Raw genomic sequence first — 15358 nt, 5'->3', positions numbered from 1 at the left:
CTTCCGGGTTCAGTCGCTCCTCAGTGTAGCGCGACGTCAAAATGCTGCCTCTTCTGGATAGGAATGACATTTATTTTGAGACACTTACACAAGTAGAGCCTGCTGTAACAGATTTTGTTGAAAAGGCAACATTAAGCCTATCTGAAGGTCTCAAAAACGTGAAACATCTCAGGAGCCACAATGTCCACAGAATCCGCTCTTACAACTGAGCAGAGCTGAAGCAAATTTTCATTAAAGAATGGAAAATAAGAAAAATGCATACTTTTGTAAATGATAAATGCTACAGAAATTGTTCCTAAAACATAAATAATTTTGTCTTGTGAAATGTAATAAATCTTTAAGGGAACCATTCATGGATCTTTGAAAGATTTATGGAATCATAAAAGGCATAAGAGGCAAATTCTCATTCATTCACCCAAAAATGAAAATTCTGTCATCAATTACTCACCCTCAGAAAGTATTCTCGTAGCTTCATAAAATTAAGGTTCAACCACTGATGTCACAGACTAACAACGTCCTTACTACATTTCTGGGCCTTGAGGCAAGGGTGCCCGATATCGCCTTTTTTATTAGTTGCACAAGTGATGGCCACTTAAAAAAAAAGCTAGTTTTCATGGAATCTCAGTATTTGACAAAGGGATTAAACTCAGTCAATTAGCAGATGACACCACAATTTTTGTCAAAAACACTGAAGAAGTGGAGAGTGTCATTAACTGTATAGATGAATTTTCTGAGGTCTCTGGATTAAAGATGAATAAGAGCAAATCCATTTTATTCTCTCTTAAAGACTGTCCTTTGAAAGAAGTTAATGGGATTAAAGACACTATCACATATCTTGGTATAATAGTATGTAAAGATTTGAACCAAAGAAATGCATTAAATTATATATTGCTGAGAAGATTAAAAACAGATATAATATGTGGTTAATAAGAGACTTGCCCTTATTCGGTCGTATTTTACTGTCAAAGGCAGAAGGGATCTCGAGGTCTGTATATGTATCAGTGTCAATGGAAGTTCTAAATAATGTTGTTAAGGATTTGGATAGGATTCTGTATGATTCTCTATGATTCTCTATGATTCTCATTCTCTATTTAATTTGGAAAAAAAAAAAAAAAAACTTGAAAAAAAAAACCCGAAAAGATATTTTAAATAATAGTAAAGAATTTGGGGGCCTTGAAGTGTTAAATTTTACAGACCTCAATGAGGTTTTTAAGATAAAATGGATAATTGAGTACATTAAAAATAAAGTACTGTGTGGCATATATTCCTCAATTTTATATTTAACTCTTTAGGTGGTATTCATTTTCTTTTAAAATGTAATTTTTCTATTGATAAAATCCCAATTAATTTGGCAAGTTTTCATAAGCAGGTATTGCTGTCTTGGTAGTTAATCTATAAACACAATTTCACACCACATCCATATTTTCTGTGGAATAATAGAGATATCTTGTAAAAAAAAATCTGGTTTGCTTTTGACATACACAGAATTCCTTAAAAAAAAATTAAATTCCTGGGAAACCGAAAGACTATCTTTGATGCAATTCCAAGTAAAGTTGTTTCATTATTACGTAATTCTGTACATTCCATTAATACTGACCAACAACCATTGACTTGTGATATATTTATTAGTGATATCAATATTGCTAAAGATAAATGCAGTAATAGATATTAATCTGTTAAAGAATAATTATGTGGCATGCTCAACAGTCTTTTGGTCATCTAAATATGAAAACACTGAGTGGAAGAAAGTATGGTCAATAACAAGTTTTTCATAAGTAATAAAGTAAAAGAGGTATATTTTAAGATATTACTGGATCTGGAAAACTTTTTTTTGTGGTGTTGTTAAAGAATCTGTGACTCATCTTTTCTTTCAATGTGTATACTCAAAATTATTTTGGGTAGATGTCTCTAACTCCATTTCTAGGATGTTTGGTACATTAATACAAACAGAAATGTATGATGTTGTATTCTTTTTTGTACAAGATACTATTGATTCTAAAAGTACAATTTCCTTTCAGCTAATTGTTTTACTTGGAAAATATCACATTCATGTAAAGAAATGGGCAAAAGCTATAAGCCAAATTGTGAACATTTTATTAAAGAAATTAAACAATATGGCACTACTTTGCAAAATATTAGAAAAAGAAAAGCTAAAAAGACCTATGAAGCACTGCGTCACTTTAATTTGGTTAATTAAATGTTTTAATTTTTCTTTTATCCCTGACATAAATCTTTTTTACCTATGTACATGCACTTTTTCTTTTGTTTTTATTTTTTTCATTCTCTCTGTATACCCTTTTTCTATTTCTTCTATTACTGTTGTGAGATGTATATATTTGTATTAATATGTACATAATTGCATAATAATTTTAAAAAAATTTAAATAAAAAATTCTGGGCCTTGAACGTGGTAACTACATTGCTGTCTATGCAGGGTCAGAAAGTGCTCGTATTTCATCAAAAATATCTTAATTTGTGTTCCGAAGATGAACAAAGGTGTTACAGGTGTTAATTAATGACAGAATTTTCATTATTGGGTGAACTAACCCTTTAACCTAACCTAACAGTCAGGTCCATATATATTTGGACACTGACACAATTTTCATAATTTCGGCTCTGGATGCCACCAGAATCAAATTTATATGAAACAAACAAGATGAACTCGAAGTGTAAACTTTAAGCCTTAATTCAAGGGGTTGAACAAAATTCTAACACAAAATGCTTAGGAATTCAGAGGTCAGAGGCATTTTCAGGGGTTCAAATGTAATTGTACAAATAAATATAATCGTAAATAAAAAAGTTTAAAAGTTTCCAGGCAATGACTGCTATAAGTCTGGATCTCATGGACATTACCAGAGACTGCGTTTCCTCCTTAGTGATGCTTTGCCATGCCTTTACTACAGCTGACTTCAGTTGTTGTTTGCTTGTGGGTCTTTCTGCCTTTTGTTTTCTCTTCAGCAAGTGGAATGTATGCTCAAACAGATTGGGATCAGGCTGAATATTCCACTTTTTCACTTTCAAAAACTTCTGGATTGCTTTTGCTGTATGTTTTGGATCATTGTCCATTTGTACCATGAAGCTCCATCAATCACTGGCTACACCTGTAATCCAGTGCCACTGGAAGTCACGCGTGCTCATGCCATCACTCTGCTCTACCATGTTCCACAGATGATGTTGTATACTTTGGATCATGAGCTGTTCCAAGCCTTCTCCGTACTTCTTTCTTCCCGTCATTCAGATAAAGTTTGATCTTAATTTCCGCCGTCCAAAGAATGCTTTTCCAGACGTGGTCTGGCTTTTTTAGATGTCTAATCTGGCCTTGTTTGCACGTTGTGGTGAACCCTCTGTATTTGCTCTCGTGAAGTCTTCTCTTGATTGTAGATTTTGACAGTGACACACTTACCTCCTGGAGAGTGTTCTTCACTTGGCTGGATTTGTGAAATGGATTTTCTTTACCAAGGAGGAGATCATCCAATCATCCACCGCTGTTGTCATCTGTGAATGTCCAGGCCTTTTTATGTTGCTGAGCTCACCAGTGTTCTTTTTTTCTCAGAATGTACTGAACTGTTGATTTGGCCACTCCTAATGTTCCTACAATCTCTCTGATGGATTTCTTTTGTTTCTGAGCTCTTGCATGTGGGTTCAAAGCAACAGCTTTCAAATACAAATGGCACAATTAGAATCAACGCCACACCTTTTACCTGCTTATTTGACGTAGAAAAAAATGAAGGAATAGCCCACAACTGTCCATGAAACAGCTTTTGGGTCAACTGTCATCATATGAAAGACCTGAATGTATATCCTCTTCTTTTGCTAGTTAAAGGGTTAATTTTTTCAAAAATTTGTTTAGCAAACTCACAAAATATAATCTACAGTGTCATAGCCATTATTTGGCTTCTCGTCATTCAATATTTATCAGGGTGAGTGCATGTCCACAGACTGAATATTCTTGTAATAATTTATGTCTTGTCAAATGTAATAAATCTTCTTAGCTTGATATGACTTTAAGGGAACCACTCATGGATCTTTGAAAGATTTATGGAATCATTTTCAGCTATCTCTGTTATTTTGAGTACTTTTATTCAGAACACTTTTCTCAAATACACTTGCTTTAATAAATCATGGATTAACCTTTGAATTTCAATACTACATTGAAAGCAGGTCTCTCACAGTTTTAGATTAAAAAGCATTATTTATAATGTTTTGAAAGGTGGAAATAAGTATGCAGATATCAGAAGAAACATGATTTATTTCAAATGTCATGCAAGTATACATATATATATATATATATATTTTATAAATAAAACACTGCCTTACAGCTCAGAGTACACATTTTCATTGCCAAAAGTTGAAACGGAATTTTAATCTAGTCTTACAAAAATATTTAAGGCCCCAAGAAAACTAAATAAACATTGTTATACTCCATATCTCACACATTTTACCGCTACAAAATTGTTTCCTAACACTATTAAGCACTTTAAACATGTACAAAAATCACAGAGTAAGAGTGTGATGTGCAAACATACACAGTTTTTGATTTGCTATGTACAGTACATACGATAAGACAGAATGAAGGAGCATTGCATAGTTGAGGCCCGTTTTTACACAAAAGTGTATTTACAAGAAGTAAATGGTTCAACATAAAACATTAGGTCAGAGGCAATATAACATAATAGAAGAGTGCCATTATAGCAGCACTGATCAGACCAGAAATTGGCACGGTCACAAACCAAGCGATAAAGATATTCCGGAACAAACGCCAATCAACGGCCTTCCTGGAGCGAAGCCAGCCAACTGACACCACTGATCCGACCTGTTCGTAAACACACAAACAAAGAAGATAATAGAATTAGATGTTTGTTATTACAAATTATAACTGTAAGGATTTAATCTACTAGTACGTGACCCACCTTGCAATGAGTGGTGCTGACTGGGAGTCCGATGTTGGAAGCGACAACCACAGTTACAGCAGAGGCGAGCTCAATGCTAAATCCGCTGCGAGACAGACATGATGATTATAATAAGCTCTATAAGCATCTTTAAACACAGCAAAGGACTGTTTGAATGGAAAAAGTACTGCGGCATTGTTCAAATGTCATAATACTAAAGACAAGACAAATCTTCTTTACTGCTATGCCGCTTGGGGGAATTTCCGTGAGACGAGGAGTGTTGTTAAACTGTTTGTTTACGCTGCAAAGTCAACAGAGATAAGAAAGGGGGAACTGGGCCCTTAAGCCTCATGAGAACTGTGATGATATAACTGAACTATAAAGTCTGATCCCTAAAATAATCACTCTTATCAGTTGCTGTTCAAAGGAGGTACGGAACGTCAGGGTATTAGTAGCTTGTTACCTGGAGGGAGTGATGGGAGTTAGGTCTTTGCCCATGGTTTGTATGACCCGCCGACCCCAGATCCAGAGCCCTGTACAGATGCCCACTCCTCCATACAGGAGCAACCAAATTGGTGTAGGAGCAGTGGGTGCTACAGAAGCGCTTTCATAAATCAGCCAGAGTGCAACGAGAGGGCCGATCGCATTACTGTAAGAGAGGAATGATGGGTTATGTTTTCAGTTAGAGATTAGCACTGTCGTCATTATAAAGCGATGTGGAAAACAAGGTCAGAAATGCAAGATATACATATATTTGGAAACCGTATAATTTTTTTGTTTTTAGGAATTCTTAGATTAATAGAAAGTTCAAAAGAAGAGCTAATATTTTAAATAGAATTTTTTTACAATATTATAAATGTCTTAAAGGCGACATTTGATTAATTTAATGCATATATATATATGTTTTTGTTTTTTTTTACTGACCCAAAACATTTCTGCCAGTCAGTCAAAAGTTTTTGAACAGTAAGATCTTTAAAGTTTTTTAAAGAAGTCTCTTCTGCTCACCACAAGCCTGCATTTATTTGATCCAAGATACAGCAAAAACTGTAAAACTGTGAAATATTTTTACTTTTTAAAATACCTGTTTTCTATTTGAATATATTTTAAAATGCAATTTATTATGAATTTTTAAGATGAATTTTTAGCATCATTACTCCAGTCACATGATCCTTCAGAAATCGTTCTAATATTCTGATTTGCTGCTCAAAAAACATTTATTATTATTATTATTATTATTATGCTGAAAACAGCTGAGTACAATTTTTTCAACTTTTCTTGATGAATAGAAAGTTGAATAACAGCATTTATCTAAAACAGAAATCTTTTGCAACATTATAAATGTATTTATCATAACTTTTGATCAATGTAAAGAATCCTTGCTAAACAAAAGTACTAATTTCCATAATTTCTCATTTCATAATTACTGACTCCAAACTTTTGAATGGTGTAGTGTGTAATGTTACAAAAGCATTTTTTAAATTTCAGATAAATACTGATCTTTGGATCTTTCTATACATACAATCCTGAAAAAAGTGGATAAATATTGATAATAATAACAATAAAAAATGTTTCTTGAACAGCAAATCAGCATATTAGAATGACGTCTGAAGAATCATGCGACACTGAAGACCGGAGTAACGATGCTGAAAATTTAGCTTTGATCACAGGAATAAATTACATTTAAAAACATATTCAAATAGAAAACAGTTATTTTAAATAGTAAAAATATTTTAAAATTGTACTGTTTTTTCTGTACTTTGGATCAAATAATTGCAGGCTAGGTGAGCAGAAGATACTTCACATAAAAAAATGTTACTGTTCAAAAACTTTTGACTGGTAGTGTGCAGCTAATTTCCTTTATTTTTACACTTAGTGTATTTTTACATCAAAATGTATTGATGCTGTTAAATCTTTAGCAAATCTCAAAAGGAATATCCATTTTTCATACTCTATATTATAATGTGTGGCTTTTGGACAAAATATTTTAAAAAAAAAGTTTATTATGTCTCTCATACCTAACATCATTTCCACCATGCGCAAACGATCCAAAGCAGGCGGTGAGAATCTGCAGGAACTGGAAGAGTGTGGACACCTCTGGCTTGTCAATCTCCAGCTCATCTATTTCCTCTTCCAGTGAGTCTTCAATGACGGTCTCGTCCCCCACCTCCACTGCCAGAGCTCCATCTCCTGCAGCAACTTCTCCATCAGCCACCGCCGTACAGTAACTATTATAGCTGTCGTACCGTGAGCGTCTTTTCTCTCCATCCAGTCCGGTCCGGCTTCCCTCCCCGTCCTTCAATGATCCATGTATTCCGTAGATGGCCATGGTGTAAGAAGTATAACTGTTGTTGCGGCGGATGGGTTTGTCTCCAGCCTCTCCCATGCATTCGCCCACCTTGGCCAGGTGAAGTTTGTGCAGTAAATCCTTGTAGATTCCAGAATCTTTGTGTACGGTGTGAAACTGGCCTCCGTTCAAGTCTGGGACAGCAATTCCAGCACTGCCATTTAAAGCTACAATAAATTAATCAAAAGAGAGAAATTAAAGGTGACGTATTATGAAAATCTGGCTTTTTTAATGTTTAAGTGCCGTAATCGGATCCCCAGTGCATCTACCAACCAAAACGTGAAAAAGGGCAACCTTTTTGCTGAGCATGTCAGATTTCGCTTCCTCCATGACATAGAAAAGGGATTTTATAATTAATATAATCTGCACGTTTCCACCCACGGAGCCGTCATTTTGTTTTCACAACCGGCAGCAGTGTACCAGTTCTAATGCCATGGTGAAAGTTCAAGCACAGCATGCTTACTGTAGAATCCCAGTCTCAGAGGAGACACGAGAGCAGTGGTTTTATTGATTTACTTACTGTATTACGCTGCTGCCACACAGATCTAATATAAACGTGATTTCTTTCCCCGCTGTTTACCTTCACAGACATAACCTACTCATGTGTGTTTTTAACATAAACTTGTGTGTTTTTTACAGTTTAAACACAATAAGACATGAAAGAGAACTTGGTTTAGTATTTACATGCCGTGTGACAGCCGCTTTCTACTTCGAATGTGTGCCCTTAGAAAACCGTATATCAGAAGTTCAAACCAAAATGGCTTTAAAATGCATGATTTCAGTGCAATAAACATGACAATCAAAACCAAACAGATGTTTTTTTTGCTAGAGTATCTGAGATAGGAGCAGTAAAGCCAGAGTAGCTCATTTGCATTTAAACAGACATGCACGAAAACTCCATGTTTTATGCTTCCACTCAAAATAGGCATTTTCAAAATGATATAAAAAATGATCTGTTATCAATTTGTCTGTTACAAATTAATCAGTTCATCAAAACACATTTTGAAGTACAATTAATTTAATGAGTTTATCATTTAAAGAAGCTGACCATGAGTGCAATCCAAATCTTTGGTGTCAAAATCTTTGTTGTCCAGGTCAGTTTCCGCTGAACCTCCAATGTCAAAGGCCACCTTGTTGCTGTCGGCAGGTGGTGTTTGTGGAACAGGGGAGTAGCTTCGAGGTGGGGCAGGATGGTCCACTAGTCCATTTGAAGGTGGCTTCTTCTCAATTAACTGTGTCCCACTAGTGTCAGCAATATTCTGATCTGAAATAATGGAAATAATTACAGTAAATGCATGCAAAGTCAATGGGGTAGTTTATTAGAATGTTTGCAGATATATTTTATTGCATCATTGTGCCATGGGCATGGGCTAATTTGGTGTCCAAGGAACATTTCTTCTTATTATTAATGTTGCTTAATATTTTTGTCGAAACAATAGTGTTTTCAGGATTTTTCAATAAATATAAAATTCAGAAGAACAGCATTTATTTGAAATATAAATCTTTTGTAACATAATAAACATTTACTGTCACTTCTGATCGATTTCACTAAAAGTATGAATTTCTTTAATTAGTTGTACCGACCCCAAACTTTTGAAAGGTATGCACTGATAATGTACGTTGCAATTACATTGCAAAAAAACTAGCCAGAATTCCATGCTTTGAGCATTCTAAAATTGATTCTAAAGTAAAAAGGGGGATATAAATAAATATTTACTTTTCATCTTCTTCTTTAACTGTGGACAGACAATGAACCAGACCACCATAGCAGTAAGCAGGGCACAGCCCAGTGAGATCAGCAAAGTACCCCACCATGGTATCCTGTCGAATCCCAACACTGTAGAATATAGAGAAGAAAGATGAAAACTTAACATGTTTTAATGCTAAACAGCGCTACATCCCTGCTAAAAAAACAATAGGCACAATCACAAACTTTGCAATGGTTTTACTGGTTATAATGGGACTTGTATCGGTTTCAGTGGAAACTGTGATGAATCCTGTGGGTTTCTACTGGTAATTGTTCACTTTCTATTGGTGGCTTGTTAAAAACACTAAATCCTAATGGAATATGTCCCAAAACACACTACAGAATACCATTTTTGGTTACAATTTGATGGTTTGTAATGTGTGTAATGGTATTTGTAGTGCAAACTATTACAATTTCTGTGATGTTTCTATTTTGTTTTTTTTTTCAGCAGAAATATTCTACATTTTAATACTGAAAAGTCTTATATACCTGCTGAAAAGATCTTGGGGTTCTCTAAGTTAGCAAATTAGCATTAGCATAGCTTCAAACTTGGTTTAAACGCAAAACTGTGTAAATAAGTCAACTTTAAATACAAGTAATCTTTTAAAAACACATTTGTAAAGAAGATAAATTGTGGATGAGTGTATAAAACGAACATTGTCCTGCTTTGCTAAACAATGCTAGCATGTTTTCCCTTAAGTCTGTTTAAGTCTGTTGTAAGGCAATGTGTTGACAAAACACTGCAGTGAGATAAGCAACAGATATACAATTTTCTGTTTAAAATGAGGTTGAAATGGGAGGCTATCCAGTGAAAATTTCTTTTTTATCATTAGAACTTATGGCTAAGTTAATGTTCAGTTTCTTTGAAAGCACAAGACCACTAACGGTATCGAACACGGTCATGTGCATGGCTCAGCAGATAACCAGGAAGAGGGCGGCCCTGTGGTCCTCTGATTAGTATGCAGACTCTAGGTCAACTGTTGGTTCACAGCGGCTTTTTTTTATCTTCGGTACATCATGATCCGCCTGAAGTTTGCTTATGGGTACAGATTGTTGGAGATGGGCCAAAATTATATTTCATAATTTTATTATTACATCAACAAACTGTTATGACAACTACACATTTTCAAGCTATATTTATTAGCAATACCCACCAGCCTTTGTGTGTGTTAATTAATGAGAAATGAGGGACGGGTCTTGTATACATACATGTGATCATAAATTGGGAACAAAATGTTCCTCGAAAGGCTAAATCTGACATCCCTGCTGAAAAAACAATATTTGTAATAGTTTTACTGGTTATAATGGGACTTGTATTGGTTTTAATGGAAACTTTAACGGACCCTGTGGGTTTCTACCGGTAATTAGTCTTCTTCTATTGGTAGCTTGTTAAAAACACTAAATCCCAATGGAACATGTCCCAAAACACACTACAGGAAACCATTTTTTAATAGTTTTAATGGTTAAATGTTGATAGTTTGGTAATGTTTGTAATGGTATTTGTAGTGGGAAACCATTAAAATTTCCATTAAGGTTTCTTCTGTTTTTTCAGCAGGGATAATTTTATTTAGAGAAGAAAAAAGCTTACTTGGTGCTCCAGTAAACATGATGGAGAAAAGATTGATTCCCATGGTAACAGCATAGAAAACTGGTAATGCTCTTAAACCATTGGGCACTGGATCCTCCTGGAGCACATGGAAATATTGCCATTTACCACATGGTATAAAGCGTATGTTCTTTCTTTATTGACAACAACAAGAGATTAAAAGGTGCCAAAGCAGACACTGGCACAGAATGTTACAGGCTTAGATATGCTTTTTACCTTATTCAAGATGAACTTGCGGACAAAGTAGAAGAGAACAGCAGACATGAGGCCGGAGAGAAGAGGTGAAAGAAACCAAGAGGCAACTGGAACACATATATCAACTGGTTACACAAATAAGCCTAATGTAACATCTAAACAGTGATGTTATTTGCTCTTATCTTAAAACTAAATGGCCCAAAATTTCTTAGGGCTGCACGCAGAGTATCAACAAACACCCAACAAGTCACCAGGGGTAAGCATGTGACCATGTTTCCTGTCCGTATAGTCCAAAATGTTCTGTTCCATAAATAGATATCATTTGGGTCATGTGAAAAAAAAAAATGAAACTAAGAGATCTGCGTTAAATCATGCTGGTGGTCTTTCCGCTTACTATTTCTAGGGTCACATGGGAAAATATTCTCTTTCCATTTACTGACTCAGTCTATAGGAAAAAATAATATAATCTGACTAAGCACGCTTACGTGAAATCTCAGAAATACTCAGTTTCACATACCAATGCGAAGCAGTTCCAGCCATTTGACCCCTTGGTGACCTCTAGCAACCATGGAAAAGCCAATTGTGGCACCCACAATGCAATGTGTTCCAGAGATGGGAAGTTTCAAGAACGAAGCAGCGAGCTGCCAAACAGCAGATCCTGTAACGGGACAAAAACAAAAAAAAGATATTGTAAGCTCATGACGTGACCAACACAAGTCACGACAACATGATAAAATTCCACCTAGGTGACATGCTCACAATTTACTGGAATCAGCTGAATCGCGTTCTCCTGTGTGGCTATGATAGACATTTTGGATGTGTTAAAATATGTACTGGCTTTGAGTGAAAAGAAAGATTTGAAGGTGAAAAGAAAGCAATGGTAATCAAAGGGGTCTAAAACAACTCAGTGAACGTCACTGGTTGCAAAAATGTCTTTGTATGCTCCACAGAAGAAATAAAGTCAAAATTAAAACAGCAAGCGAGAAAATTATTTTTGGAGTGAACTATCACTTTAAAGCGGACATTGGATGCAAAATTCACTTACATGCTGTTTGAATATAAATGTGTCTTAGCAGCGTGTGGACACAACCACCATTCAACGATAAAAATCCATTCACTCCTTTTTTTAATCCCCAAAAAAACCTAGAGTCTCAATTATGAAGCCGTTTTAATTTTCTGAGAAGTATGACATCACACTGCTCAAGCTCCACCCACGATTGCTGACAGACTGTCTTGTATAAGCATGTTCATGCTTGAGCAGCTGTAGTGACAATAATGTCTCGTAAGCAATGCAGGTGTTTTGTAGTTGGATGTAAAAGTGAATATAAGAGTCTTCATTTGTCCCGACATCAGAGCCACTGAGGACGAAGCTGATTAGTTTTGAAGAGAGTGGCGGGGTGAGCAGCAGCTCATTATCATTTAAAGAGACATGCACTGAAATGGTGAAATCGCTGTGAACAGAGCTGTTTTTGACAAGGTAAAAACTATGTTGTCATGAAGACCCTAAACAATAATACCAAATTGTGGAAAATGGGCATCCGATGTCCCCTTTAAATCAAGTATGTACTCACCAAACATGGCGCTGATGGAGCCAGCCATCAGCACAGCCTCTGAGCCGTTGTACATGTGAACATCGATGATACCCGAGCGGATGGTCTCGCTGACTTTGGCCCCCAAAAGCATGGCACCCACTGTCTCAAAGATGGTAGCCAGGATGCAGGCCTGGCGCAGGGTCACTACCCCAGAACCCACTGCTGTACCGAAGGAATTGGCTACATCGTTGGCGCCCACAGAGAACGCCAGGATGAAAGCGATGATGAAGCCCAATATCAGCAGCCAGAGAACATTAGACATGTCTGTCTGTGAGGCCGCTGTTAGCATTGTAACAGTTGCTAGGGATGCAAGTGTAGTGGATTCCATTGCTGGAGAGTAACTGCACTACTGGCCTGTTGTGAATCAAACTGGGTTGGATTATTGAGGTATTTCTTCTTAATAAATAAACTTAATACTTAATAAGTTAAAAATTGAACAATCTACACTCTCTACAAACGATAGTAGCAGGAAGTATAAAAGCAACTGTTAGCTACATATACTAATAACAGCAAGGGCTTTGCATTGGCTTTGGGTGGCTACACAGACAGAGACATCCATTGTGGACTAGATCTTAGTAGTGGTCGACAGTACATTCTGGAAAAGAAAGAAACACTTGGATAGATTAGAGACCTTATAATGTGACTATAAAAAAGCACAAAACAGAAACACACAATTAAAGTAAACCACGTTGGTTTTATATGCCTTGATTTAGATATTTTTGAGGGGTCCCATTTGTGGGTGCAAAATAGCCTAACCTAGTACAAAACTATAAGTAAACAATATCTACAAACATGTAAAGCGTTTTAAAGTGATAGACCACCTCAAAATGAAAATTGATTTACTCACCTTCATGTTGTTCTGTGGAAATGCTGTGGAAAATAGAAGATATATTTTGAATGTTGAATGTTGGTAGTTTCAGTTCCCATTGACTTCCACATTGACTTGAAAAAATACAATGGAGGTCAATGGGAACCAAATGGTTTGGTTGCCAACATTCTTCAAAATATTTTCTTTTTTATTCCACAGAAGAAAGAAATGCATACAGGTTTGGAACAACACTATGTGTGAATAAATAATGTCAATTTTCATTTTTAGGCCATACAATTTTAATAAATGATGCATTTTTTAAGCTTAGACTGTAATTGTTTTGTTTTAAACCTATGCTTATTATAACATTTACATTTGTAGCTTATTATTACATTTATTATGTAGTAGTTCTACCTTAATCACATGGCTAGTGTGGTTAACCAACAAAGACAGCGTGGGTGCTAAACAAAGTGCTGATGAATTTAATGTTTTCAATTATTTAGAAGCATTTTTACTTTGTTAACAACTGGTACACAACATTTTATTTATCTACCACAAAATAAGACTGTTTTTTCCAAAAAAAGCAAACATTTGAAGGGACATTAAGCTCTGTGTGCCAGTTTAAGTAGTCAAGCAAGGAATTTGTAAAACAAAGTGCCATATTCATTTGGAAAAAAGAAGCTTAATAATGCTTCATTAAGCATGCTATTTGATTATGTGCCTGAAAATACTTTTGATATTTTGACAGCAACTTGAAACACAGACTATTACATAAGTGCCTTCTGACATCACAGGGTCTAGAGAGATAGCTGTACAAATTTCAGCTTCATGTGAACACTAGATGAATGTTTTGTTGAAATACTGTTTCCTGACTACATTTACATGCACAAGAATACTCTGAATAATTATAATTTGTTGATTTTACAGTTATTTAAGTGTCAAGTCTGAGTGACAGATGGCCTACATTTCTAAATAAATTCCCAAGACCAACATTGTACAGTTCGTCAGGCTCTCGTGAGCTAACGTGAATGAAAATTAATGATTTATTACATTACTGTCAACATCCTATCAACTTTGCCCTGGAGTTAAAATCCACTGTTGAATAAATAGTGCAGAATTTTGCAACCCAACACAAACTGTCAGACGTAAATGTAATACAGTTAAAGTAACTAAACAGAGTACTCACCAAATGCGTTGAAGGACTTCTGCTTGATCAGCTGTGTTACCAATAAAATGATTGGTAAACAAACGCTCAGTTTCTGTGTAAAACACACAAGGTAAATATGACCCTGTAAACTTTCTTAGCCTTTAACTCCACAACTCAACTAACTGTAGCTCAGTCCGGTCTGTTATATATAATTACTAGAGAAGGAGGGGAGAGTAAAGAGAGCCACACCTCCAGAAGATCATGAGACTTCTGTGAAAGGCAAAGACTTTTAATGGTTAGCCAGAAGTTTGCACCAAATAACCAGTTGTACTTAATATTTCGTCATGTGTGCCCTCATGTAGACACATGAGCCTCTGTGTTACTTTTCTCTATGAAACATGACCATATACTTATGTATAATATTATAGCAATGGGCTGTGAAATAAATATTACATAACTTTGTGTTTTACAAGAGCTCATTCACAGACGCCTCTTAATATAGCAAGTTGCTCTTAAAGTCTACAAAAAAATTACTTTATAGAAGTTTTAGAACCATTTAGAAAGTCATAAAAAGAAAATAATTTTAGAATAAGCATATATTTAAAAAATATCACAATAATTATGTAATATTAGTCTCTGCTGAACTCAGAACAGGATGAATCTTTACACAATAACCAATCTCTAATCAGCTATTAGTTTGCAACACTTACAAACATTACTTTTTCCATTATCAGTCACTAATGAACATCCGTTTTCCATGACACATATATGACCGTCAGCAACATTGCCAGGACCGGAATGCTATGATGGACACTAGACTGCTGACATCTTTATTCATGTAATTATTTACCGTTTTAAAGTGACGGATTGTATGTTTGATATGGAAAATGCCTTCTCAGCTCAAATAAGAAAAGTGGCAGATATTTTTGGATCAAACTTTGAACCTCATTTGGGTAGACCAGAGGGACCTGGATTGAGGGACTGTCATGGAGATCATTTCCACGTCAGTGGCCCACACGTCACATTTGGCT

General features: G+C 35.6%; 1 protein-coding gene across 2 annotated transcripts; it reads right to left on the bottom strand.

The window, feature by feature from the left end:
- Positions 1 to 4230: 4230 nt before the first annotated feature.
- Positions 4231 to 14534, bottom strand: slc20a1a (solute carrier family 20 member 1a). Of its 2 annotated transcripts, XM_051117207.1 has the most exons (12): positions 14367 to 14518; positions 13220 to 13242; positions 12352 to 12967; positions 11298 to 11438; positions 10802 to 10887; positions 10568 to 10664; positions 8950 to 9069; positions 8281 to 8496; positions 6904 to 7399; positions 5352 to 5537; positions 4910 to 4994; positions 4231 to 4812 (listed from the first exon to the last, which is right to left on the bottom strand). In XM_051117207.1, the coding sequence occupies exons 3-12, from the start codon at positions 12698 to 12700 to the stop codon at positions 4648 to 4650; spliced, it is 1941 nt and encodes a 646-aa protein (XP_050973164.1). In that variant the 5' UTR covers positions 12701 to 12967; positions 13220 to 13242; positions 14367 to 14518; the 3' UTR covers positions 4231 to 4647. The 2 variants fall into 2 exon arrangements, with proteins under 2 accessions (XP_050973164.1, XP_050973163.1); XM_051117206.1 differs by lacking the exon at positions 13220 to 13242 and having other exon boundaries at positions 14367 to 14534.
- Between the last annotated feature and the right edge of the window lie 824 nt (positions 14535 to 15358).

Source organism: Labeo rohita, chromosome 8, assembly GCF_022985175.1.
Source record: "Labeo rohita strain BAU-BD-2019 chromosome 8, IGBB_LRoh.1.0, whole genome shotgun sequence".
NCBI lineage: Eukaryota > Metazoa > Chordata > Actinopteri > Cypriniformes > Cyprinidae > Labeo > Labeo rohita.
The sequence above is the reverse complement of the archived record's forward strand: the minus strand, read 5'-3'. Positions and strand labels throughout refer to the sequence as shown.